Raw genomic sequence first — 26844 nt, forward strand, 5'->3', positions numbered from 1 at the left:
AGGCTTTTTATTTCCAAATTTTAACATCTCTGAAAAAAGTGGATTTTTTAAAAAAGGAGTTATTTTTAACTTAGAACTATGTTATAAAGATATTTTTAAATAGACATTAAAATATATACAGAAGCAGCACTAGCTTGCATTTTGCCCTGTTCTAAGGAAATACACAAGCCAAAAATGCACTTTCTGAGACTATTTAACATGAAATACAGAGTATATCCTATTATAAGCTGCAGACACACACATGCGTGCGCACACACACACACACACACACACACACACACACACACTCACACACACACCCTCTGCAAGATCAAAGAGCAGAAGAGAACTGGCACTTAATTTATCAGCCTTTACAGACAAAAGACAGTTTTCGTCATTTCAAAAGGATCAGATGTCTTTTATGACAAACTGGGTTTGCAGTTTAATTTACAAATAGAATTCTAAGTAAGCAGTCTTTGCTCTGCCAAAGCAAATGACAAACAGTGTAGGTTTTCATTCTTGCGGCCCTCAGCAGGATAGAAAAGATTAAAATAAAACTGAAATAATTTAGAGAAAACAAATAAATGTTTCAGAAAGTTGAGGGAGATCAAAGCCAGCATTTTCTGACCCCAACTGTACGAGCATTTCTTATTATATTGACCAGTGCCATCAGATCATTAATTAAAAGGGAATGCACTGGCAGGTGGCAGGGAAGCAAAAGCCGATAATTGGCCCCCTTCTTCTTCTTGCCTTCAAAAACTCTCTCATTCTTTTGCAAGACATGCCACTAGGCAGACAGAAATGCCTACTTTGTAATATAATGATTAAGATGAGATGAAGAGACTTACGTTTAAAGAAACTCTGCCTAATGAATGCATCTAGCTTTTTAATTATGATCCTGCTTTTACAATAGAAATATGATGTTCCATTCAACATCTCCTCAACTGCCAAAAGGGAAAAATATTAAATATAGAATCTACACCGATTCCTTTCACACTCATGCACATACTCAGTCCTTTTATTTCCAATAAAAAACTGGGAAAAATAACTCTGGTAATTCAAGGGTCCAGGAGAAAGGAGATAGATAGATAGATAGATAGATAGATAGATAGATAGATAGATAGACAGACAGACAGAGACAGATAGATAGATAGGTGACTGATAGATACGTGTTCATCACAAAAGAACCTTCAGACTTACCACATCACTCGGTAGGTTGTTCAAGTCATTAAATGGTGATTCTAAAGTGTTTGTGTCAACATTTAACATAACCACATCCTCCAATGATTTATTTTTCACTCTCTGTTTAAAAAACACAATTACAAATAAACATCTTAGTAAATTTTCCTTCCAAAACTATAATAAGCTTAGAAATGTAGAGAAAAATAGCTTAATGACAATTACCCTTGGGGGAAGAAAAGGAAAATTCTATAAGAACATATAAAAAAAAAAACTTTGCCTTATAAGAAACAAAGTTTGTCTACAACCGTTCAAAAAGTTGGATAAGAAATCCTTAAAATAGAATGTTTGCTCATCTAAAAGCATTGATTTAGTTTGGAGATATTGAATATAATTTAACTACCAAAGAGATATTGCAACAAAAACTCACAAAATGGGCCCAGCTGTATTAAACCACAAAAATGTACATCCTTTAAACATTATCAACTGAATTTCAGCCCAATGATACAGAACCTTGTGGCCAGTTCTACACCTATTTTTTAGCAAAAATCATATTGTAGGGGTAACATAAGCCAATAATTATTACTGTTGTAGTAAACTAAATTTAATAAAGATTTTCTCTGTATTTCCATACCAATTTGGTGTAAGCTGATGGTGAGGACTGTAAATTGAATAACAAAAATGATAGAGTCTTAATAAGGAATTATAATATTTATAACATGAATTTAATATAAAAGATCAAATTTAGGGGCACCTGAGTGGTTCAGTCAGTTGGGTATCCAACTTTGGCTTTGGCTCAGGTCATGATCTCATAGTTCATGAGTTCCGGCCCTGCATCAGGCTCTGTGCTGACAACTCAGAGCCTGGACCCTATTTCAGATTCTGTGTCTTTCTCTCTATCTGCCCCTCCTCTGCTCACGCTCTGTCTCTGTCTCTCTCAAAAGTAAATAAACATTAAAAAAAATTTTTAAAGACCAAACTTAATAGTCTATCAGATTATTATGTGACTTGTTTGTCAACTTAGTCAAATGGTCAAAGTATGTCAATATGTGGACTAATGACAATAAATTAGAATTTCATCACAGTTTTCATCCTTAAAGAAAATACTTAAGGTTTATTTCCCTATTTAAACTAACATGTATACTTAAACCATATAATTCTATTTGCCTTATTTAAGTGATGCAAATATAGCATTGTTTATTGATGCAAATAAATTAGGTGCTCATTAGTGAAATATATCAACTCAGAATTCCATAACTGTATAGGTCAACTATCAATAACTCAATTAATTTCAGTGTTGTAGTTTTGTCAGTGTAGCTTTTTCAGTGTAGCATTTAAAAAAATGACATTCTAAAATAATAGTTATTTTTTGAGAATTATTAAATACCTTACATTTTAAATTGGCCAACCCAATTTTTTTTTGTTTTAAGTTATTCTAGACTGGAATTTCTCTGATCCATTTAGAACTTCAAACCTCTGCTTAGTAGGCAGAAATGTTAAATTTGCTAGAGAAATGGTAGTCTAGAGTAGGGAATTTGTATGTGTTAAGAAAGCAATAATGTCTGTGTAGAATATGGATTCTCAGGGGGATACATGGTACTGAAAATCCATCTTTAAAAGACATTGTAATTACTCCAAAATGAGAGTCAGAGGATGGCTGTTTCTTGGGAATTAACAGGGAGCTACCTACAACAGTGACACTATTGCCAAAACATTTATAAATAAACTCATTTCCTTTCCTTTCCATACGTATGTCATAATTTTGATTTTCACCTTCAATTCTAAGTTGTCCCTTTTAACAGAAACTATAAAGATAATCCAGAAACCTAGTGTATTTGTTAAAGGATGAAATGAGTTTCTCTAAGTAGCCTGGACTAATGGTTATGTGACACCAGATGTTTTGTGAGGACACTAATGCCAAACTCTGAATAAAGAAAAATCAGTATTAACATGAAATGTTTACTATTTTTCCAATTTGCTCTTAGTTTAAAAATGTATGATAATAGCTGAATATTAAATTTTGTCCAAGGGACCATTCAATAAGAATGAAAAATATATTAATTTCAACAAATCAATACACTGAGACATACTAAGAAGAGAACAATTATACATAAGCAAAAATGGAAAAGTGGTATGCAATTTAAAATTTTTATTTGGATTAATGTCATTATTTTATCTTTGATTCCCTCCAAGTCAGGCTTTACCTATTTTCTAGATAGGAATAAAAATTCCTACAGCATATAAAATGATACCACTTTCTATGTCTCAGATGATTATATCTCATAAAATTCATAAGCCTGTTTGACTTGGGAAAGAGAAAAAGGAGAATTTGCCTTTTTCTTCAAAAATAAGAAAAATAATATTAGGACAGAGACTGAAAGTCTTATTAAGGACTCTCAAGAGAAAGGTATTCAGGTTGGTAAGTCTTTCTTTCACAACCTCTCAATATAACCTTCCACGCAATGTGACTCCAAATGTGCATCGTGTATGGTAACGCAAGGAAACGACCCAGTGTTAGCAACCACATGTTCCTGTAAAACTGAGCCGACATTTTGTTTAGAATCTTTTGTGAATCTTAAAACACATAATACAATGCTCACACTTGTAGCCTCTACTAACTTACTCCTCATCATTTACAGCCTCTGAGTTCCTCCCTGAGGTCTAATTTTCAGGAAGAACAAAATGTCATTATCCTTTATTTTGGAAGCAAATTTACATTTAAAAGAAAAGAGATTTCTAGCCGTCTTATACTCATGACTACACAAAAATAATTACAAAAAAGTTTTAAAAAATATTAGTTTCATATCTTTGAACAATTATGTTTAGAAGTCTTGGTAAAACTGGTATGTTAAAACTGTCTTGACAGAGAGAATAGGGAATACATTGAAACTTCCTAAAAAAACAAAAATTCATTGGAATTGCAACCAAACACAACATAAAAAATTACTCAGTTTGGTCTCACATACAATTTGTAAATAGATATGTCCACATTTGAATTATAAAACCATTAATATAAAATAAGAAAGATCAAAATTTTGGTTAAAAAATCTGCCTAATAATGAGATAATAAGAATGGAATGGCAGGATGCATGTCTTGTAATAGATTAAGGAAAGAGTTATTAAACGGTACCCAAGTGGTTTACAGACATTCTTGAAGTTCCTATTATACCTTCTCATTGACTATTAAACTCAATACACCAAACAGAATTGACTAAGAAGACAGTTCAGTAAGTCCAAAGTATAAAGAGATTTCAGCCAATCTGATCATGGCTGTAAACATTCTCATTTAATGATGATCCAATTTAAAATTAAAACAGACCATTTCTAATATTGTAAGAAGACAATATTGTAAGAAGTAAAAAATTCTTAAATTTGCCTTAAAAAAGTACTGATCTTCTCTATACATGTCTAGTAAATATGTAATAAATATGATTTAATATTTAAAACATGTACCCATTTCTATAATATTTTGGAAAAGCTGAATCATTTGTTTTTAAAGTTGGTATAGAATCATTATGTAAAAAAAATACAGAACATCAACAGGTATAATAAACAACTTTAAATATTTTTAACTTGTACAAGTAAACATATTATAAAAATTATGTATTCTATTAGATACATTAAAAAAGAAGAGATGGGCGCACTAACATCAAAATCAGATATGAAGACTTTGAAACCACATCAACCAACTGTGGATAGATTTTGTACAGTCAAAATACTGATAAAGAAAATACCAGTTCTACAATCAAATAACAGATTAAATACTTATTCATACACAATGTGACCTTTCACTGAAAGTACCTGGGTATGTAAAACAAGTTTTCTAAAAATTAACAAACATAAAGACTCATAATGTTATTTAACTAAGGTTTCAAAATTAACAGGTCTACTAAAGGAATTCATTAAAAATTGTTCAATTTTATTATTAAACAAAAAATATTGCGCTAGCATTTTGCAAAAGGAGAAAGTGACCAAAACCAGAGTACATGTAGAATTATGTAATTCAGGACTACTATCAGAACATGATTTCTTCAGACATGATCCTCACAACTCCTAAAATAATCAACAGGATCTTCCTTGATCAGCAAAATGAGGATTGATGGTGTATACATGACAACAACTAATAAGGAAACCAAATCTAACTCATTTAGGTTGTTGATTAGAAACTGGCTTAAAGTACAATATGCACAAGCACAAAAAGAAGAAGAAGAAGAAGAAAGAAGAAGAAGAAAGAAGAAGAAGAAGAACGAAGAAGAAGAAGAAGAAGAAGAAGAAGAAGAAGAAGAAGAAGAAGAAGAAGAAGAAAAAGAAAGGAAGGAAGGAAGGAAGGAAGGAAGGAAGGAAGGAAGGAAGGAAGGAAGGAAGGAAGGAAGGAAGAAAGAAAGAAAGAAAGAAAGAAAGAAAGAAAGAAAGAAAGAAAGAAAGAAAGAATAGTTAAAAAACAGTAATCAGCCAGCATAATAATGCCACGCAATTGACCCAAGTCTTTTGTTTATTTTTCTAATTTTTCTAAGAAGTCTTCTCTGGAAATCTCATTGATTCCACGTTCAAGGTATTTAAAGTTCAACATTTTTCACTATAGTGATAATAAGTCACAAAAATCATTTTGGAATGAAGTGATAGTGCAAAAATTAAAAACCTTAAAAAATCTTCATTTTAATTTAAAACTTCATGATTAGTGTATTCCAACCACATTTTGAAAAAGCACACTGACAAAAAGGATCATACTAATGCTTGAAAAATAAAAATATTTTCCCTTTATGACTCATAATTACACAAATTCTGACCTGCAAAATAAGGTCTGAAGAAGAAACAGATAAAAAAAAATATCCCAGGTGCCATAAAGAAAGTGGTTCATCAAAGACTAAGTATTTAGTACTTAAATTTACCATATGACCTTGACCAAATTTAACGTATTTTCATGGGTTTCGTGCCATGGAAGACGGTCATTCAATATACTAATTAAAATGAAATTATTCCAATATTATTTTTCTGAAAATGATCATGTAAGTATACCCTAAATATGAAACTAGTCATTGCTTTGTACTATTCAATTGATACTCTTTCAAAACACATCTGTTCTAACTCATTTTTATTCATCTATTTACCACTCACGCATCTCATGTCTGAAGGATGCTCACCTCTATGAGGCTGGCGTGTATTCCAATCAGGTATGGCATCGGAGCACTAAATTAGAAATATATAATGTATATATTCATAAAGTTCATTAACACTGAAACAACAATACAAGTAATTCAGAAGTTTTTAAAAAATCAATTGAATGAGCAGTTCTAATATAGCTCACTATAGATATTCAGAATTTTTCAATATAAGTCAAATTTAATCTGAGAGAGGCCATTAATATATCCAAACTAAGATTGCATTGCATAAAACTCACAAAAGCATTTACAATTAAATAAAGAGCAGCCATGCCTAAAAAAGCTTTTTTGTTTAGGAAGGATATTAGATCTTAGGTCATAGTCCAAGTTAAATCTTCCATATATTTCATATCAAATATATCCTAAATAATTATCAAATTTTTTCACATTTCTTTTATATACCTTTTGTTATTAAATTAGATTCTTATTTCTATGATTTTCTTAAAATATCATCGTTTCATACCTACTACATCCCCCAAATTTTTTGAACCAGTTACCAAATATTTAAGACCTGCTATGTGCCAGGCACTGTTTAGAATCTAGAAGTACAAAGATAAACAATTTCTTCCTCTACTGTTATCATTCTCTTTCCATGCTATCTTTTTGCTCATGTACCTTGTCCATTTATTTAAATGACATACATTCCTATTTACCTCACTTTTGCTTTTATTAATAAAATAATTTTAATGAATTAAAAGTTATTCAAATATGTTGAAGCATGATGTTGAATTAACTAATTCTATAGGTAATATCTGGGACATACCAGGCACTAGGACCTGGGCTAGGGAGTAGGTACAATAATAAGTGATATAAACAGAATAGATCCCTTTGTAGATCTTATACTCCAGCAAAGGATACAGACATTAAATAAATTCTGTGACATAAAATCAGGCTTATTAATAATTTCAAATACATTTTTCATGAAATGCGTGAAGGGAATTATCCAACTTGACATTTCAAAATCAAAATATTATTTAACAACAAAACGTAAGAATGGACACAGGTCTATAAAGGCAGATAGAAGATATGCAAATAAACAGTTAAAACATTCTTTGACATTTCTTTTACAGACATCTTTGTGTTATATTTAATGCAAACCTTTTTTTTGTTAATGAAAACAGCTTTTTTCAGAGAATTTTCATAACTTTCCAAACATCACTTTCATTATTAGTATTAAGCTGTCCAAACTCCTGCGTATCCACTTTGCTACTGGGAACCAGTAATAGATAAAGCTAACAGCCCCCTCGACAGATCACAGTTTTCAAAGTAACCTCAAACGTCTCCAGATTTATTTGAAGATGGCTAATCATTAACATATATCCAGAACTCACACACAAAATAAATAAGGATGGTTAAAGTTTTTATTTGATTCCTCATTATCCTGTTCATTACTTCTTATTGTACTAGATTCTAATTCCCTTTGGTAGCTTTGTTCCTTCCTATCTGTTTTCTTCTTTTTAATACAACAGACCATCTGGAATTGATCTGACATTTTGGATCATTTGACTGAAAGTTAAGAACTATTTACAGGCCTAGATATCCTTAAGACCTAACAGATTTTCTGCCTTCAAAAGGAAACAGGAGGAATAAATGTGGACTGTTCTACTTTTTGCTTAAATAAAGGAAGGCTGGTTACTTCCCTAGCTCAAGTTCTCATCTCTGGAATTCCTTCTGGGACTCCACAGAAGACATAAAATATATGTCACTAACTATTCTGGGCTCCCACACCGGTTCAGAACATTTTCACAAAACAGGATAGGCAAATCCCAAGATCTTAAATATGTCAAGCTGTCCTGATACCCAAAATAGTAGAAAATTATTCAAGTTACTGTGCAAACTTCCAATTCACCCCAGGTTACATTTATCCTGCCCACAAAATTTATAACATAGAAAGTCTGTGGTATCTCAATTTTCTAAGCACATTTTAATATAACAAGTGTGGGGGTCCCTGGGTGGCTCAGTCAGTTAACCATCCAACTCTTGATTTCCGCTCAAGTCATAATCTCATGGTCCTGAGATCAAGCCCCAGTGGGGCTCTGTGGTGGGCGTGGAGCCTACTCGGGATTCTCTCTCTTCCACTTCCTAGCCCCTCCATCCCATGGGCACACATGAGTACACACTCTTTCTCTCTCTTTCAAGAAGGAAGGAAGGAAGGAAGGGAGGGAGGGAGGGAGGGAGGGAGGAAGGGGAAAGAAAATAATATAATAATATAATGACTGGAGTGTTAGTCAAAAAACACATAAGTCTCCTAAAATTAACAATTATATGTCCATTTTACAGTTGTTAAGAGGGGCATTGAGTGGACCTGATTTCAAAAAATCAGAGCCCAAAGCAGCAGCTAACCTACTGAGGTCCTATGAAACACATCCAAGATAACATTTTTTAAATTTTATAAAAGCTAGTTATTTCTTGAAATATAAAAAATAAATGTTTAGCAATTATTAAACTAGAATAAAAATTCAGTAAAAAGCTCCTATGTAGAACTTAGTAATAAGGTAACTTCTAGCTTTTTCTTTGAGATTACTGGGTATCTCTAGAAGTTTTTATCTCATAATTCCTAACAAAATAAAAGACATAGAGCTGTTAAAACTGTAAACATTATTAATCTAGAGCATAATTTCTTAAATTAATTATGATGTCTTACATATATATTTTATAGAATGTATTTTATAGACAGATTTTATATTTTATAAAATATACGCTTTGCTGAATGGTTTTTTTTTTTTCTCATGAAAACTGGACTGCGTACCTCCTAATGTTTAATCAGCCAAATCTCATGAAAAGTAACTCTGCAACCCTTAGCTGAAATGTCCTAATGAGATTCGGGCGTTACTAAGTTAGGCAGAGATGCTTGGCCACACTGGAGTTTTATCATCCACATGCTAGATTGTCCTACATCTTTCTGTCAATGAAGTTATTTTGCAAAGGAGGACACAGAAGGCTCTACTATGACTGCTTCTTCTGTTGGGTTGAGCAATTAATCTTTACTCAAAAGTAGTCACCTTATACTAGTTTTTTGTTCCTTTTCTGGTTTTCTTACAGAGACCACCCATGGGTAGACTGTTAACAGCCGCCTATTAACTTAAGTCATCTAACCAGAATAATTTTCCATTTATGTGTTAAGAAACAATTCTCCTTCCTGGAAAGAAGAGTCAGATAGGAACCCTAAATAAAAAGGTGACTCAACCACTCTTGAAAAAATAACGAATGATTATAATTTTACTGATGCTAGGGTCATACTACCTCCTAGGTGTTTAAGGAGTCAGAAAAGTTAAGAATGTGTGACAAAATCATGGACTTGCCACATTAAACCCTTTCTTTATGTCGCATAGTAAGACCACTTACCATGAGATCTGTCCTCTTAAGAAATCTCTAATTCTGCAATACAGCATTGTTAACTATACACATAATGTTGTGCAGCAGATCTCTAGAACTTTACCACCTTGTATAACTGAAATCTCATACCTGTTAAACAGAAACTCCCATTACCCCCCTATATTGATAGTTTAAAACAAAAATATAGATGGGGTCATTTCCTCCCCGTCTCCTTCCCTAGCCTTCCAAGCAGTGTGGGTCACTTCTTACTAGGTGTCTCCTCATCTATGTTTCTTTTTTCATTTTATTTATTGATTCTGAGAGAAAGAAAGAGTGTTTGCAAGTAGGGGAGGAGCACAGAGAGAGGGAGAGAGAAGAATGCCAAGCAGGCTCTGCACTGCCACCACAGAATCTGATGCGAGGCTCAAACCTACAAATTGTGAGATCATGACCTGAGCCGAAATTGGATCGGATGCTTAACCAACTGAGTTAACCAGGCGCCTCCATCCATGTTTCTTTTATGTGCCTCTGGTATAAGCCTTATAGTACTGCAGTACTACTCTGTGTTCCTCTTGTGTGTGCATGTGTGTGTGAATGCATGGATGGGCAAATTTCTTCCTATCTGTGGATACTGCAAGGGCAGAAGCTAAGTTTTATTCATTACCTTACCTATACGCACTGCTAGGCAAACAGGTGTTCACTATATATTTGATGTACAAATGGATGGATGAATGAATGAATGAACGAACAGATTAGCAAGCCTTCATCAGTAGACCAAGATGCTATATTCCTACATGGTCACAAGATGGCATTATGGCTCTCCACAGCCTGCTACACCAGAGATACCAGGTGGGAAAACAAAAATACTTCCAGGAGACAGGATTATCTCAGGATTCGGAATGTTCCAATCACCTTGAAGAGGTGGCAAATATACATCTATCCCACCAAACATTCCTGCTGCTATTTTTGTAGTGAAATATAAAAATGACTTTATTCAAAAACCATGAGATTGTAGGGATAATCTCTAATTTTTTTTTCTCCATTGTTGCACACAAATCAGTATGATTCTAAGATCATTTGCAAGGATGCAAGGGGAAGAAAGCCATTTTCCCCAAGAAACAGTTAAGTCTATAAAGTTTTCTGACACAAGAGAGCTAGAGTCTTAGCTATTTCTTTGAAAGAAAGAAAGAAAGAAACAGAGAAACAAAGAAAGAAAGAAAAAGAGAACGGAAAAGAAAAAAGAAAAAGAAGAAGAAGAAGAAGAAGAAGAAGAAGAAGAAGAAGAAGAAGAAGAAGAAGAAGGAGAAGAAGAAGAGAACATTTCATGGCTCAATTCCTATAATAGAAGCTGAGCCTATCATTGTGACCTTAATGCTCAGGAAGTTTCAGATAGCTCCTCGATTATCACTGCTGAACTCTGGAACAGGGAACGGTCTGGCATGGTGGCCGCTAGAACTTACCCTAAAGGCTATTTCAAGGTTAGAAACTAGTAAGAAAATTCCAGGCACTGAAATATGAAACAAGCTTCCTTCGTTATAGTGGAAGCAGCAGAATGCCTTCCTGCAGGGTTAGAAAGTATCAGGAAGACATCTCTAGAAAGAATTGGCACAGAACAACCTACACCACAGAATAGCTTCTAAATAACAGTATTTTAGAAGTCTTAAACATGTAATCATTACAGACAACTGAACTTAGAAGGAAGTTACCCTCCTGAGAGGTCAGAACATTTTTTTTTAATTTTCAAAAAAATTTTTATTTTTGAGACAGAGAGAGAGCACGGGCAGGGGAAGGACAGAGAGAGGGAGACACAGAATCTGAAGCAGGCTCCAGCCTCTTAGCTGTCAGCACTGAACCCGACACAGGACACAAACATACAAACCATGAGATCATGACCTGAGCTGATGTTGGATGCTCAACTGACTGAGCCACCAGGCGCCCCAGAGGTCAGAACATTTTAATAGAAAATGGAAATAGCATGACATTATATATGATAAAATATAATCCTAAGCTTCATCATTAGAAATGCCAGTTCTTGAGCCACTAACTTGACATGTATTTTTAAAAATCATGGATTGGGGCACTTGGGTGGCTCTGTTGGCTAAGTGTCCAACTTTTGGTTTTGTCTCAGGTCACGATCTCACACTTCATGAGATGGAGCCCCACAGGGGCTGTGCACTGACCGCAGAATCTGCCTGGGATTCACTGCCTCCCTCTCTCTCTGCCCCTCCCCCTGCTCACACGCACTCACGCACGTTCTCTCACTTTCTCTCAAAACAGACTTTAAAATAATCAAAATAAACAAAAATCATGTATCAATATGCTTTCCAATATTTTTGTAAAAATTATATAAAACAAATAAATTTTAATTACTGCACACCGTGTGCCAAGATCTATGGCATTGTCAATGTGAATCAACTGCCATTTCTGCCTTCAGGGATGCTAACATATACCAGGTTTGTTGGTCATGGAAAAACACTCTAAAATGAATACCTAAAAGCCTATTTATAAATCTAGCTTAACTCTCAGACTTGTGTGTGGGGGACACCCCACAATATAATTAAGCTGCATACCTATAGTCTCCTGCCAAATTTTCTCCTTTCCAGTTCTCAATGGCAGAGGTAGATCATTGGGAACCCACTTCAAAGCATTATCAATACTATTACCATGCTCTGGAAACACACAATCTCTGGGTCTCATCAACATGGGGTCAAATACATGTGGTATCATTACAATCACTTGATCTGAGGAGGGTTAGTCATAAAAACTGAACAGAAAACCTTTATGTATGAATTTAAGTCACTCTAATCCTGAAACACTTCATGAAATAAAAAAGGTAAATACTTTTCTTCTGAAAGTATTTGTTTTTTAATAATATAAACAAACTTATTATAGTTTCTATGTGTGTATGTGCACAAGCATGGTTTAGAGGAAGAAAACTCAGAATTCTTAAGAAGTAGGTTTATGCTTCTACTATAGGCTGAAGCATCGGCTTCTGCTGTCTATGCTGGCGGAAGATGATGATGCATGAAGAGAACACTTTACCCCACGGTCCAGGAGAAGACTTCCAGGCTGCAGCTCCGGAGTCTAACCCTTGTCCAGCCTCACTGAGAATATACACACTCTTCCAAAAGAAGAGAACAGAAGACTTCCGGGGGTGGAGTCAAACTCAAATTGGGTGAGATCACTGGGAGTTGTTTCTAATGCCAGAAAGCTTCTCAAAATTACTTCCAACACTTTCCAACATTGCTTTCCACAGTGGCTTAGGGCCGAGACTTTGATTTAAATCAGAAACTCAGGGAGTCCCTGAATTAGAGCAACCCGTTTGCTGGTATTTGGTACTCAGTGTGCTACTGAGAGAAGAGAGGTAAAGGAAAGTGTGTCCTGAGGTAAAAGGAATGAAAGTGTGCCCCAACAGAGGCAATGTGCTTTCTACAGACTCTGCAGACCAACGCTGACACGTGGGATGTGGAGCTCTCGAACGGATACTGTAACTTCTGCACGGTTTTCCTAACCACAGCTAAGGCTGTATTTGCTTCTCTTTATGCATTCAGTGATCTAAACGACTGCAGAGGTGTCCTCGCAAAATCTAAAGAACTTTATGTATGCCAAATATACGGGGTTTTTTTGCTAGCCTTGAACAGAACTACTCTGCCCTCATGAAAGCAGCTCTTAATACTGGTTACTAATCTCGAAGACAAGTTTCCGGGATTTCGTTTGTATATACACCATGCTTCCCTCATCTACAAATAAACAGTTTTCTAATCCTAGATTTAAAGGAGTCTGGCGAAAGTCGTCTTACCAGCAGTAGTCCAGCAGGTGCGGCGGGAGCACAGGGATGTATATGTGCTGCCAGTACATTGGGTACAGCAGGGCAACTGATCCATGGAGACAGGCAGTTAACTACAATTTGCAAAAGGATAACAATGATAAGTAGCCGCCGACCCTCCGAGCAAAAAGACATGCTCAAGTTTTCCAGGATTAATGACAATCACAAAACAATTTATTTGGTGACCTAAATCACATGATCTTTACCAAATCTGCCAGAAAAAAAAAACAAAAACACAAAAACCTGATGTTTCAAAAGGCCCTCTGAAGAATACATAAACAGTCAAAGCAGCTTCTTGGGCATCTTACGTAGATGGTGAGGACTACCTGCAAATACGGCATTTGGGGTCAGAGCTTAGAACAGACAGAAAAGTAAAACTGCAAAACTGGGTGAACAGCTTAGAGGACATTGTAGGAAATGACAATGTGTGCAGCACTCTTCGCGTATCACTCGGATTAATATACCACGATTAAATATGGAAAGGAAGGGAGGCTGAAAGCTCCTGAGGGATATCATTAGGGCAAATTGCCAAAGAATGAAACATGAGCCAGTCAGGAGAGTCTGGAAGCCGCACTAATACCAGGGGACCTGAATGCTCGACAGTTGGAGCTTCAGTAATGTGTGAACTGCGGGTTATGGTATCAAGAGACTCTGTTCACTGACACAGAGAATGTCACTATTGACCAGCGAGGTGCCCAAGCTTGACAGCTGTACTACAGGAAGCCAAGTATATCATAATTTCATATTTAAACTGTTCATTTCAGATTAACATTTTGTTTCCTAGCTTTATATCACAACAGCTGCAACTACACCGATGCTGTTTTAAAGGTAATTGCCATTTTAATTGTTTTGTTTTGGCAAGCAGTTAATTAAATATTTTTAAATGCCTCATAAAAGGATATCACTTTATTTTCCCTCCCTCCTACTGACCCTCGTCAGAATCCTTTCCATGGGACTTTATTTTCCATATTAAATTACATTTCTATAAGTGCTGATCATTTTTTAATGGTTAAGGCAATAATTAAGTCAGCATTCTTCATTTTAAAGTTTTGCTCATGTCAGCGTTTCCAGCTTACTAATGAAATCATTTCATACAACTTGAAAAAATCAGAATTTAAAAAGAAGACCATCTGAAAATGAACCAAAGACTTTCTATTAACCATTCTTCCTGTCTTATTATACAAAGAAGACACTTATACACAATAATCAAATTAAAAGGATAAACGTATAAAAAGCAACTCAATCTTAATAGAGACATTTCTCTATATTAAAGTGCGAAACTGTTCCACTAAAAAAAATTGTAAGGCCTCTAATCGGAACCAAAAACATAAACATTTTGATTAAAAGTATATCCCCCTTCATCATATGTATTTTTTCAGTTAGATTTTTAATTAATTTTATATGGCAAACAATGTATCTTGTATTTATTTAGGACACCATCATTAAAGGATTTTATTAGTACTGTGCACCTATAAGCTTTCATACTTCATCTACAGTATTCCTTCAATACCTATTATTTTTAAAAAATTCCTTAATTAGAGCATACAATATGCCACTAGGAGGCATTCAAATGCTTTCACTTGATGACGGACCACGGGTTTGTCTTACTTGGGGGAGATGTAACTCAGCCAAATTCTCCGAAAGCTCTCAGAACGCCCTGGTTGTAAATTAGGCACCTTTAAAACTGTATTAACTCTTTCCATCCCTTCTGTGGAACCCAATGGTCTAAAAGCACTTACACAGATGGCTTTGAAAGGTGGCTACTTTACCCAGTTTCTCCATTTGTACACAGATAACTTTTAAAACAGTTCATTTAAAACTTAAAAAAAAAAAGAAAGTACTTCTTTTTATTGAGAAAATAACAGTGTAACAAGAAGAAAACTACATCCTTAAAATGAGGACTAAGGGTAAGTGATTTTACTGAGTACAGCCAGTCCAAAGCACTCTATTCAATGCTATACAGATACTCTCCCGATGTCCTTAATGCTCATCCGTAAGTGAAGTTTTAATTATTCATTAGTAAGGCCCGACAATTTCATCTATGAATTTGGCCTCAGAGAAGGTGATTCTGTTACCTGACAAGAGAGTTACAAAACACCTGCCACAGCCAGCATGCGGCAAAGGGTCTTCTCTGCTCACCGAGGCCCTCCCGGAAAGAAGAAAGTTCTCCAGGGTTTAGCAACTTTTTGGACACAGGGGACAGGTGACAGGAAGAGGTAAAACTGCTCCCTCTTCATAACCACAATTTCCATCCTAAGCAACTAGAATGAATTATGTCAAGTAATATGGCAAAAGTGTCAGGTTCCGGCAGAACTCGAAGGCATTTGTTTTTGCAAATCTTGACTCTGTTAACTGTGAGATTTCCAAGTGGAGATTTCCAAAGGAGGCAGACGCATACCCAAGGTCCCCCACGCTCCCCTGGCAGCGTGTGATAGCTGTGCGATTGAAAACTAGAGAAAACACTATTGTAACATATGCTTTGTGGAAAGAGGTGATAAAGTAGGAAGTGAAAAAACATAATGAAGAAAAAATAAATTGACTAGGAAATCACATGCAGTTATATATAAGCTGTACAAAACAGTAAGAATGAAGTATATCATAGATAAAACTACAGTTCTGCCACTAGGAATCTTGTGTCACATCTAGGATGTCTGCAAATATAACCAGACCTGTTTCGTGATCTTTAAAATAACGAGTATATGCTAGGTGATCTGTAGACATTATCTCTGAGAGATGTATTTATTCTAAGATTAGATCAATTCTAACACGATATATTCTTAGTAATAGTTAGCAATGTTTTTCCATATAGGTGGTTAGTCCAACTAGACTATAAGTCAGACCTACCTTCAAAATACATCCAAAGATCATCTCTAAAACCTTTAAAGAACGTGAAGTAACAGGGCAATTGGAAATATCAAAATGAGTTACTTGCTTAACTCAAAAAACTTTCTGAGTGCCTGCTATGTGCTATCATAAATCTCTACCGGGTTGTAGGGATACTGTGCTGAGCAGTATTGAATGTGGAACTTATACATTGGTAGGAAAAGCAAACAATAAAACAAAGTATATATTATGTCAGGGGTAAAGTCTATGAGGAAACCTAGATCAGGTAAGAGGGTAGAGAGTGACAGAGGGGCTGTTTCAGACAGAGGACTAGGGACATACTCTCATGTGGTGACTTCTGAACTGAGACCTGACTGATATAATGGAGCCAACTGTTACAGCTCTGGGGAGAAGAGCATTCCAGGCAGATGAAACAATGCATTCAAAAGTCCTGAGGTGGGAACATGTCAGGCACCTTCAAAGAGGAGGAGGAAGGTCTGCATGATTAGATTGGACTCAGTGGGGGAGCGGTGGGAGGTGAGGTCAAGGAGGTAAGCAGGGTCAGAACTGGATAGTCTTCTGGGACCATACCTCTGAAAAGAGAGTGAACTGTTGCAACCAATTATTTACCTAGAACATTCTGACACCCATGCAAAATTCTGCAAACTATGTATTTCAGAAATCTGGTTTGCAGAATAAAGTACTGTAAAGAAATGAGAGAAATTTATAAGCCAAGTAAGAAGAATCTTTTTACTAGTAAGTTATTTATAATATATTGATTCTTTATGCACAGAGGGAGATGACAATCATAGTTCTTTGGACCAGAATTACCCAAGACTCTTTGTGTGGCTCATGATACAAGAACTACACACTACTTTTCTAACATTCTGCCAGCTGGTCCTTTAATACCACAGTTGTTCTTCACGAAAGCAAATAGAGAAAAGAAGTTTCAGTGTTTTAGTTAGAACATATGTATGCTCTAGACACTAAAAAATAACAGATAAATACTAATATATAATTAGGCTATAACTTGCAGAGAAAAACAAGTTTACCAAGTAAAGATTTAAGAAAAAAATCCTTATAACCGGTTTGCCAAATGACACATGAATATTTAAATGCAGATATCATTTCACAAAGCATACTCAATATACTGAGTGGATATGGTCCCCTAGTACTTATTCATGCACAATAAAATCATTGGGAACATTTATCTCCCATACACTACAATTATAAAATAAGCATTTATGGAAACCATATGAACAGAAAAGAACTGGTAAGGCTGGCCTATAAAATCAAGGGGAGAAGCTTGACAATAAAAGCGGACAATAGTGAACTTAGAGAATAAAGGCACTAGGAACTTCCAGTCCCAGGCCACCAGGTCTAATGTAGATACTGTCATTGATGATAATAATACCAAGTGTTGATACAATGCTTACCATGTGCCACACACTGTTCTGAGAACCTGATACACTCAGAATCAATCCTCACAACAACCTTATGAAACAGGTTCTGTCATCATTATTCACGTTTTACAGGTCAGGACACACTGCAGCAAAGTTACGCCAATTGCCCAAGATTACATACCTACAATGTAGAAAAGCCAAGATACCAACCCAAGCAGGCTCCTGAGGGCAACAGCCATTATTTTCAACTGCCTTTTGACATGCAGGCATTCAAGATTCCTAACACTATGGGGCGAAGAATAATATCTACTGGTTGAAAATATTCTATCTTAGTTACACAGTAGAGAATGTGTTTGCACTAAGCAGACAAACAAGAACAGCTAATCTTTTTAAGAAAGAGTGGGGTCTGTGACAGAGACCCAATTTACAAAACTTTCCTCAGGCATCACAGTGGGCAACTTCAGCAGGAAACCAATGCAACAGATTCTCTCAGATGTTGAAAACACAACTGATAAAAATTCTACTAGTTATCATCTCAGTTTGCATCTGCAAGAACATTTAGTTGGAAGCCAAACTAAAGTTCTTTCCCTTAGAAAACTAAGCAATGTTCTAAGCAATTAAATAGACGTGTATTTTGAGGAAAAAGCCCCATAATCAGATTTGCAAGGACACCACAGGTAAACAAGCCATCCAGTGTGATGACCACAATGAAAACAGCACAATTTTAATTCAACACACTTCATAAGTAAAGATCTCATCTGGACACAACACCACTCACATATCTCTTAGTCAGACTGTGCCTCATTCTCATGAATAAGTCCTACTCACTTCAGCTGAGGTTCTATATGAATTACTGAGGGGCAGATTTATATCCCCTAAGAATGTATTTATGCACAAAAAAACAAGAAATATAGATTAGAGACATCATTTGATTTTTAACTAAATCAATATTTAATTCAGAAATGTATGCACTATAAATAACTATAGGTATACAGAATACATTGCTGCAGATGGAGATGTGATAAATTCATCATGGAAGGGAAGAAAATAGTGGAAAGCATAAAGAAACCAACTGTTTAACCATGTTTAATTTACATTCCCATTTAAGAATTAAGACCAAAAAGAGTAGCAGTAGGGTATCTGAAAACTATGAAATTATCCCAACTATACGATATTCTTACCTGAGAAAAATTCTAAAATTCATATCAGTGATAGTTTTAAAAAAACATTTGGAAAAACAGACATTTTTATAATGAAAAAGGCAATATTTATAAATCTTTAATGCTTTTTTGTACTAAAAAATATTTTATATTTCATTCGCTTTCTTCATCCTATTAGGATGGCAAATTCTGCCACTTCATTACTAAAGAAATCAACCTAGCCTAACTTCTTTCCATCATACCGAAGTCCTTCAGAAAGTTCTAATCATCTCACATATGATCACTCGTTCATTAGCTCTTCCTAGCCAAATAACTCTTTTTCTTGCTTCCTGGGTTCTTTTATGTATTCATTCTTTTAATGATTTTACAGATGGCGAAACCGAGGCAAAGTTAAACCAACTGCCCAAGATCACACAATTAGTAAGTAAGACACCAAACATGTGCCGAGCATTATTATTGGCACTGGAGGTGTAGCAATGAACAAAAGATACAAAAATTCCTGCCCCTAAGGAGTCTGCCTTCTAGTTACTCCCTGAAAACCACCATTACGGTCATACTAACCTCTCTTTGACTCTTTGATTCTCTACAGCTGTCACATGACACATGAATGCCAGTGGCTTCAAACAAATTTCCTTCCCTACAAGATCTCTTCCTATTACTAAATTTCCTGCTTTCTACTTCTCACTCTCAAAGCCAATTCAACAGCAGTTTGCTTTTCCTGGAGAATGTCCATGTACCTTTCCACCAAAATTTAGGTCTAATACTACAACACTCCTCGAATGTATCTGTCCATCTTCTCTCCTCAAAAACTTGTAGAGACCATATTCTAAAGGGCTATGGGTTAAGATGTTCACAGGAATTATGTAACACTACATAATTTAAGCAATTGTGTACGAAATGAACAGTACGATTAAAGACTCACAGCATTTAACAGTTAGAAAGGACCTTAGAGATCATTCTTGCTGAACTTTTTCAGATTTTAGACAAGAAATTCAGGATGAAAGTTAAATGGCTTATACAAAGTAATCTAATTTTTTTTGTAGTCAGGACTAAAGCACAATCTCTAATTTAGAAGATATCAATATAATCACACTGCAATTATATCTGGGGGATAATGTTTTAAATAAACAATAAATAAATCCAATTGGTTGATGCTATTTTTTTAACTATTAGGCATCTCTGAAAATCATAATTTAAAATATGTCACCAGGAACAAAATAAAACTGGTTGCAAACCTTCAACAGTTGTTGAAGAGACAGTCGCCATTGCAAAGCAATCACAAAGTAAGTTCTAAATCATTAAAAGTGGGATTAAAGAACTCTTAACTTGTAAATCATATACAATTAAATGAGAATAATAATTGTACATATATCATGTATTCTAATATTTAAAAACGTATATAATATTCTCATATGTACTTAACATACATATAGGTATTTTTAGCATGCGAATCAAATATATGTAAATATATGTATCCATATATGAAGAAATGTATAAGCATCTATATGTATGTGAATGTTTATAGGCACACACACACTCATTAAGTTACAATGTACTGGTAATTAAATAACATTAAGCCCACGGCCATTCTAATAGCCACTGAATAAATACCTGGTAAAGAGAGTTGTCCTTTGTTGGTCATTCTATACTTCTCTCTTCCTTCTTACTTTCAAACAGACTCTATAGGTAACAGATGTTTCTTTTAAAGTATTTCTAAAACTCAACTTCATCTTCCTCTATGATCATTGTCCTAATTCAGGAGCTAGTCACTCCTTGCTTTTGTATTACAAGTAACAGCCTTTAAACTAGACTCCTGTTAGTAGGAATTTCCCTACCCTATTTTTTTCTTTGATAATGCCACCAGTGTTCTCTTCCCCCAAATAAAACTGGTCATATTATGTACCTCATTTGCCTCCCTACAATCTGTTGGATAAAATCTAAGCCCCTTAATTTAGCAAACATGTTTCTTCACAATCTGGCTACTGTTTATCTCTCCAACTACATTATGTAGCACAGTATTTCTCTCTGTCTACACACACACATGCACACATGCGCGCACACACACTCAACAAGCAAATACTTCTTACACAAGACATACATTCCTTTCAAAGAACCAGTGTCATACTGAAGTCCACTTCCTCTTACATTTCCCATTTTAGAGTTCTTATCACATTGGCTGGCCTTGGTTCACTTGACACTACAGGATTTACTTTTAATTGATATTTATTTATTTTTATTTATGATTCTAATTAATAACTTTAAAATTCCCAATATAGAATACCTGGCAAATGAAAATATGCATCAATATGCAAATGAACAAATCAATTCTGTTCTACTTGATCTTTGGAAAACTTTAGCAATGTTAAATATTTCCTTCAAAATAAAGGTCTTTCTTTTCTTCTCAGATCATTAACTATCATTTACTCTTTTCATAACGCTATTTTATCACTGTAGGAAATCACAATTAAATATCTGATTCATGGAAGCTGTGCCTTTAAAATATGGCCCATTAACTCCAAATTCACTCTCTGTTTCCTGTGACGATGGCTCTGTGCCCTTGATGATTTTTCTTTTCCAACAGCCTGTCAGTAGAAGACACAGTAGGACTCTGTAGGTACAGGGCACTGGAGACACACTGCAGGAGGAAAGTAATTTGCTTCCTGCTCCAGTGTGCTCTCAGGGGGGCCCCAACACGGCCTGCACTTCCCCAGGACCTGCTCTGGCAGTGCACCCTGGCCACCAATGCCCAGGACTAACACCTGGGGGCTTCTACAGCAGGTTTGGTTTTTTTGTTTGTTTGTTTTTTGAGAGAGAGAGGCAGAGTGTGAGTTGGGGAGGGGCAGAGAGAGAGAGAGAGAGAGAGAGAGACAGAATCTGAAGCAGGCTCCAGGCTCTGAGCTGTCAGCACAGAGCCCAACGTGGGACTCGAACTCACGAGTATGAGATCATGACCTGAGCTGAAGCCAGACACTCAACCAACTGAGCCACTCAGGTGACCCTACAGCAGGTTTTATAGCAGAATGCTTCTGGTGAGCTATCCCCCCATGGCAATCAGCTAGCTACCTGGTGACAGGTTAATTACATTGGAAGTCTTCCTTCATGGAGGAGGCAGAAGTCCATCCTCATTGGAATACATAGTCTGGGTAAGGTTTTCTCTGACTATAATGTTTCTGCTGGTAACCAAAATCATTAGATGCATAGAATAACATGTCCATCAGTATGGCACTCTGTACTCATCTGAGTCTCATCAAGGCATTCATATAATAGCAAGATAAGTAAAGCTATGGGCTCATGCCTATTAAGTTAACTAGTCTTACCCATACTTATAACCAAGAAGCAACTAGCCCAATTGAATAGCAGACCAGCTTCTTGAAGACTCAATCGTGGTACCAGTTGGGACATGACACCTTAAAAGGGTAGAATTTTATCTGACATGATGCAAGATATGCTTTGAAACAGAAAGCATTTTATGGTGCTGTTCCTCCCATAGCCAGAATATATGGGACCAAGAATCAAAGGGTAGAAGTAAGAATGCCTGTCTCATTATTATACTAAATAACCCATGTGCATAAGTTCTATCCTCAGTCTCAGCAGTTTATAAAGAGTTATTCTCCTAGTTCCCATTTTTATTTTACATATCGGTTGTTGGTGATAACAGAAATTTAAATGTAATTGCAACTGAATTACAATGACTCTTGGGAATGTGCTTTTCCTCATTTGGGGAAATGTCTACATTGGTCACAAGGATACTTAAAGGAAGACATATAGATGTGATTTGTTGTTGCATAGGAAGGACAAATGTGTACAGAAGGGTGTAAATGGAAGATGAGCATCCAAAGGGGTGGACTGTACCAGTTACCAATTTACTGCCTAACTTACCCCCTTACTGTCTGATCTATGAAAATGGATCTGTGCCCCTTAGACACTTATTCCTTTTAACTCTGGCATGATATTAAGCTCCGTCAGGAAAGGATACTGAAGAGACATTTCAGGAAGAAAGGGTTTTGTTTGCTAGGTCCAGGGTACTCACTCAGCAGACTCCTGCAGAGCTTATGGCTTGTCACGGGGCTGGCCTCCTCAGGGCCCAGGTCCTGTAGGTCAGATGGCTACCAGGCCCCAGTGTCACAGGCAGCTCCTGTAGCACCTGACTGCTACAATTATAGTGGTTTCAGAGGTTTCTCCCAGACTCCCCACCACAGGCAGTTTTGTAGCAGTTTTGTAGCAGTAGTGCCTCTGGCTCCTGCAATGCTTGCAGCCTTTCCAGAACATGGCTGCTATAATGCCGGAAGCTTCTGCATGTGGTGACTACAGTGTGTAACTGTCAGAAGTACCCAGGCGGTCAGCGGCTTCTCTTGGTGCCACCCTCCCCCTTCAATGGTGTTTCTGTTTCGTGTGAGCGCCTCTAGTGAGACAACTGTGATAAACAACTTTCCCTTGGGTGAGCTCCCAGCAGTGTGTTGCCCGTGAGGTACCTCTCTGGGGACAGATTCCTCAGCACGCCTAAGGTGCCGTTCTAGCAAGTTTGAAAGGATGATGTCTGCCCTCCAAAGGGCAGGATTCCAACAGAGCCTGCCAGCGTGGCACTGCCACAACTTCTAAGGAGCCATCTAATGAGCCAAGGCTCTTCCCTCTTCAACAGGGTCTAGATCCCAGACCTAGGTGGGGCTCCTTCCTTGGATATTCGACCTCAGTCCTAATTCTAAGCTCAGTAGCTGCTTTATATGCTATGCCTATATTCTTCAGCGTTCTCCTCACTGCTTGCTACCCATCCCTTGCTACTCCAGTCCCTTGTCTTAGTTTTAAATTCTTTATGTTAAACTTTCCTTGATCAACATACTGTGTATTTTCTCTTAGCTGATTGGACCCAGACTGACACAGACACTATGACCTCATTACCTTACCTGTAAGGACTGTCTGATATGAGTCATGCACCCCAAAAATGAGAAACAGTTCACTGAATGAACAAGTAAACATCTTCCTATGGAGAAAGCACTAGGTTTTCTACCTAGGACTATATGAAGGCCAAAGATACCAAACCAACTTCCTGTAGGCTGAACAAGAGTCAACATAGCAATAGAAATTAATAAAGATAAAAAGAGTTCAAGATAGTACTAATAAGTTCTTCCCTAAGGAATTTTAATTTTGGCACAGACTTTTTCAAAAATTAAGATTCTCTAGTAGAAAATGGCCAAACATAAATCTTTTAAAAGACAAAGCCTACATGGAAATTAGCCTCTAACTTATAAACTTCAGAATTTATGAAATCTTTATTATTATTGTTACTATTATTTAAAGAGGAAAAGTGTCAAAAGGCAATCAAACAGACACATTTTTACTTGTCAAAAAGACAAATTTCTACTCCGGCATTTTCAGTATCAGATGGACACTCTCTGTTTCATAATACAATTATTAAAAGTTTTATTTTAAAAACTTTTCTCTGATATCCACAATTTTAAAAATTAGTTTTAAATACACACACACACACACACACACACACACACACACACACACAAAACCACCATGGTTCTAACCTGCAAAGAGATAAATACCTAATACAAGACTTCCACAAACTCACTAGTAATTCTAACTTGAGAGAAAGTATATGGTAAGTACTATGATAGTTCTGGGATGAAAGAATATAATGGCAGTTACTGATAGAAACTAAATCTCTGAAAAGCAAACCAGATTTTGGGAAACATTCAGAGGGATGATGACAGAAGTATTCAAAACGTATTTGAAGAAGACCCAAAAAAGTGCAGTTTCAAGCACGGACTCAAAAAATTATTGCTAGAAAGCTACTATGTAGCTTCACGATTGTCCTAAGAGGTAGATTTACTGTAGTGACTGGACCGAGTAAGATCCCTGCCTTGAGCTTATAGAAAGTGACGATGAAGTTAAAGGGCAAGCAGCTCACAGTGCGCGCTGTGTAACTCCTGGCTAGAATGGTTCCTCCAATCATCACCATCATTTTATGTAAATGGAGATAATGCTAACTATGCACCATAGGCATCTGAAAACAGTATTTGTGGGAAGTGATGACTGCCTGAATTAAGACAATGGGCAGCTGGAATGGAGTCCGGGGGTCACAGAAGAAAGGGTTGAGGAGGAAGGATCTACAGAATTCAAGTGGGCGAGGACGATGAGACGGAAGGGCAGATCCCCTCCATCAACCCCTGAGCAGGATAAGGAGATAATGGGCAAAAGGTGCTGTGGTCCATTCAGGACACGCTGGGTGAGGTCCACAGTGAGTTACGCTGAAGCACAGGAAAGGTCATCAGAAGAGAAAACCTTGCCCAACTGCCAAATGAAACAAATAAATCGTACTGTGTAAAAACACATACATATATAAAAGGTACATTCAAAAAATCAACCAATTGCTCTCAATAGTAGTTTTACTAAGAAAACAGAAACAATACATATATAATTTTTCTTATATTTAAGATTGAAAATCACGAGCAGCACAAAATTCAGTCATTCCAGACCGAAAACACTACAGTAAATTGAAATCTTCTTGGGTTGCTTGTGTGAAGACAAGAGTAGTTGTAGGAACAAAACTCACAGAACCTAGTGATTGACAATATGCCCCTTAGCTAGTGTGACATAATTGCTATTTTAAAAAACTGACTTTTAAATTAAAAGCCAATTGTTTACTTTTAAAGGGAACAAATGGACTAAACCAGGAAGCAGAAACACAAGCATGTTTTTTGTGAAAAATAAAACTATGGCCACAAGAGCTGGACAATACAAACACCTCCAGTGCTCCTGTCTTAGAAGTTTCCTCACACTGACCTCCACACATATTTTCCCACAGAGTGTTACAGGGCGCCCTCTACACTCCAGTCGCATTTACTTAGCACAGAAGTGAAAATACGATGTTCAGAGATGCGTTACACATGTCAAATAACATTGGTAAGTAGAATTCTTAACCTACAGTTTCAGCTGACATAATTGGTTGCTAAGGGTTTGGGGAAGAATTAAAAATCTAAACATTGTTCTAAAATATCTCACCTTCAAAGGTCTTGATAACAATTTTTAACTGCACCAATCTGCTGCAGCTTTAAAAAGACAAGGGGTGAAAAAATACACTTCAACAGTCTTAACTAGGAACTAGACTTGGATAATCTTTGTTCTTCCACCAACTGTTCAACTCTTAATCTCCAGAAAGATTCTCTGAGCTTCAGGTTTCAGATTAAATGCTCATCTAGGTCGTACCATTAAGAGACAAATCAAGAATATGTAAAATCCAGATGGAGAGGTTAAAATCCTCCGGGTTCCCCTTCATTTTAATGGCTGATTTTCCAGAGACCACAAGATTTCCTTTTGCATACGCCCTTGATGGAATTAATGAGAGAAGGAGAGAAAAGCATATGCTTAAATGCCTGGGGGCAACTAGAACAAAGGAAGAAATTACAGTTTATTAACACAATTCCAACACTCCGAAGCATATTGCTTGCTCTCAATGTTCCAGAAAGACCTAGCACTATACAATTCAATCTCTGTAACTAATGTGCTTATAGACTTCAAGAGGGTGATATTTACCAGCTAAATATTGGTCAAAATAGTAGCTAACATTTAGACATCTGCTTTAAAGGGAAGCATCTCTTCCACCTGCTTCTACAGGCCACAAAGATACACTCTAGTTAACATATTACTGACAGGATGATGAGAAGGCTCCTGTCAGACGCTGGCCAGCCGGGGGTTTGAGACAAAATACACAGCCCCAGCTGACTAGTTAAGGAAAGTCTGGTGAGGTACAATTATAGAGGCATATGACAAGACTTCATGCCTGACTGATTTGAGAACCAATGACATGACTTTAAACAGCAATCTTCTCTACCTCTGGTCACAAAACAGCAATAAGTCAACTGATATACCCTTGTAATATGATTTATTCCTTTGCTTTGAATACATGAGACTTTGGTATGATGCTCTGCTAGTCTACTCGAGATTCACTTGGGGCTTAAACATCTAGGGCCTGCCTACAGCATGTATAAAATCAA

General features: G+C 36.3%; 1 protein-coding gene across 5 annotated transcripts in view; it reads right to left on the reverse strand.

Annotated features, from left to right (window-relative positions):
- DENND1B (DENN domain containing 1B) overlaps nt 1-26844 on the reverse strand; it is a 252763-nt gene that overhangs the window by 86033 nt on the left and 139886 nt on the right. For 4 of the 5 annotated variants that reach the window (XM_029935406.1, XM_029935401.1, XM_029935402.1 and 1 more), the window contains 3 exons: nt 13432-13532; nt 6300-6345; nt 1180-1281 (listed from right to left, as the gene is read on the reverse strand). In XM_029935406.1, coding sequence (XP_029791266.1) covers nt 1180-1281; nt 6300-6345; nt 13432-13532 — 249 coding nt within the window. The remainder of the gene's footprint in view (nt 1-1179; nt 1282-6299; nt 6346-13431; nt 13533-26844) is intronic. The other variant, XM_029935405.1, reaches the window with a different exon arrangement.

The sequence above is a fragment of the Suricata suricatta genome, chromosome 3 (genome assembly GCF_006229205.1).
Source record: "Suricata suricatta isolate VVHF042 chromosome 3, meerkat_22Aug2017_6uvM2_HiC, whole genome shotgun sequence".
NCBI classification, from domain to species: Eukaryota; Metazoa; Chordata; class Mammalia; order Carnivora; family Herpestidae; genus Suricata; species Suricata suricatta.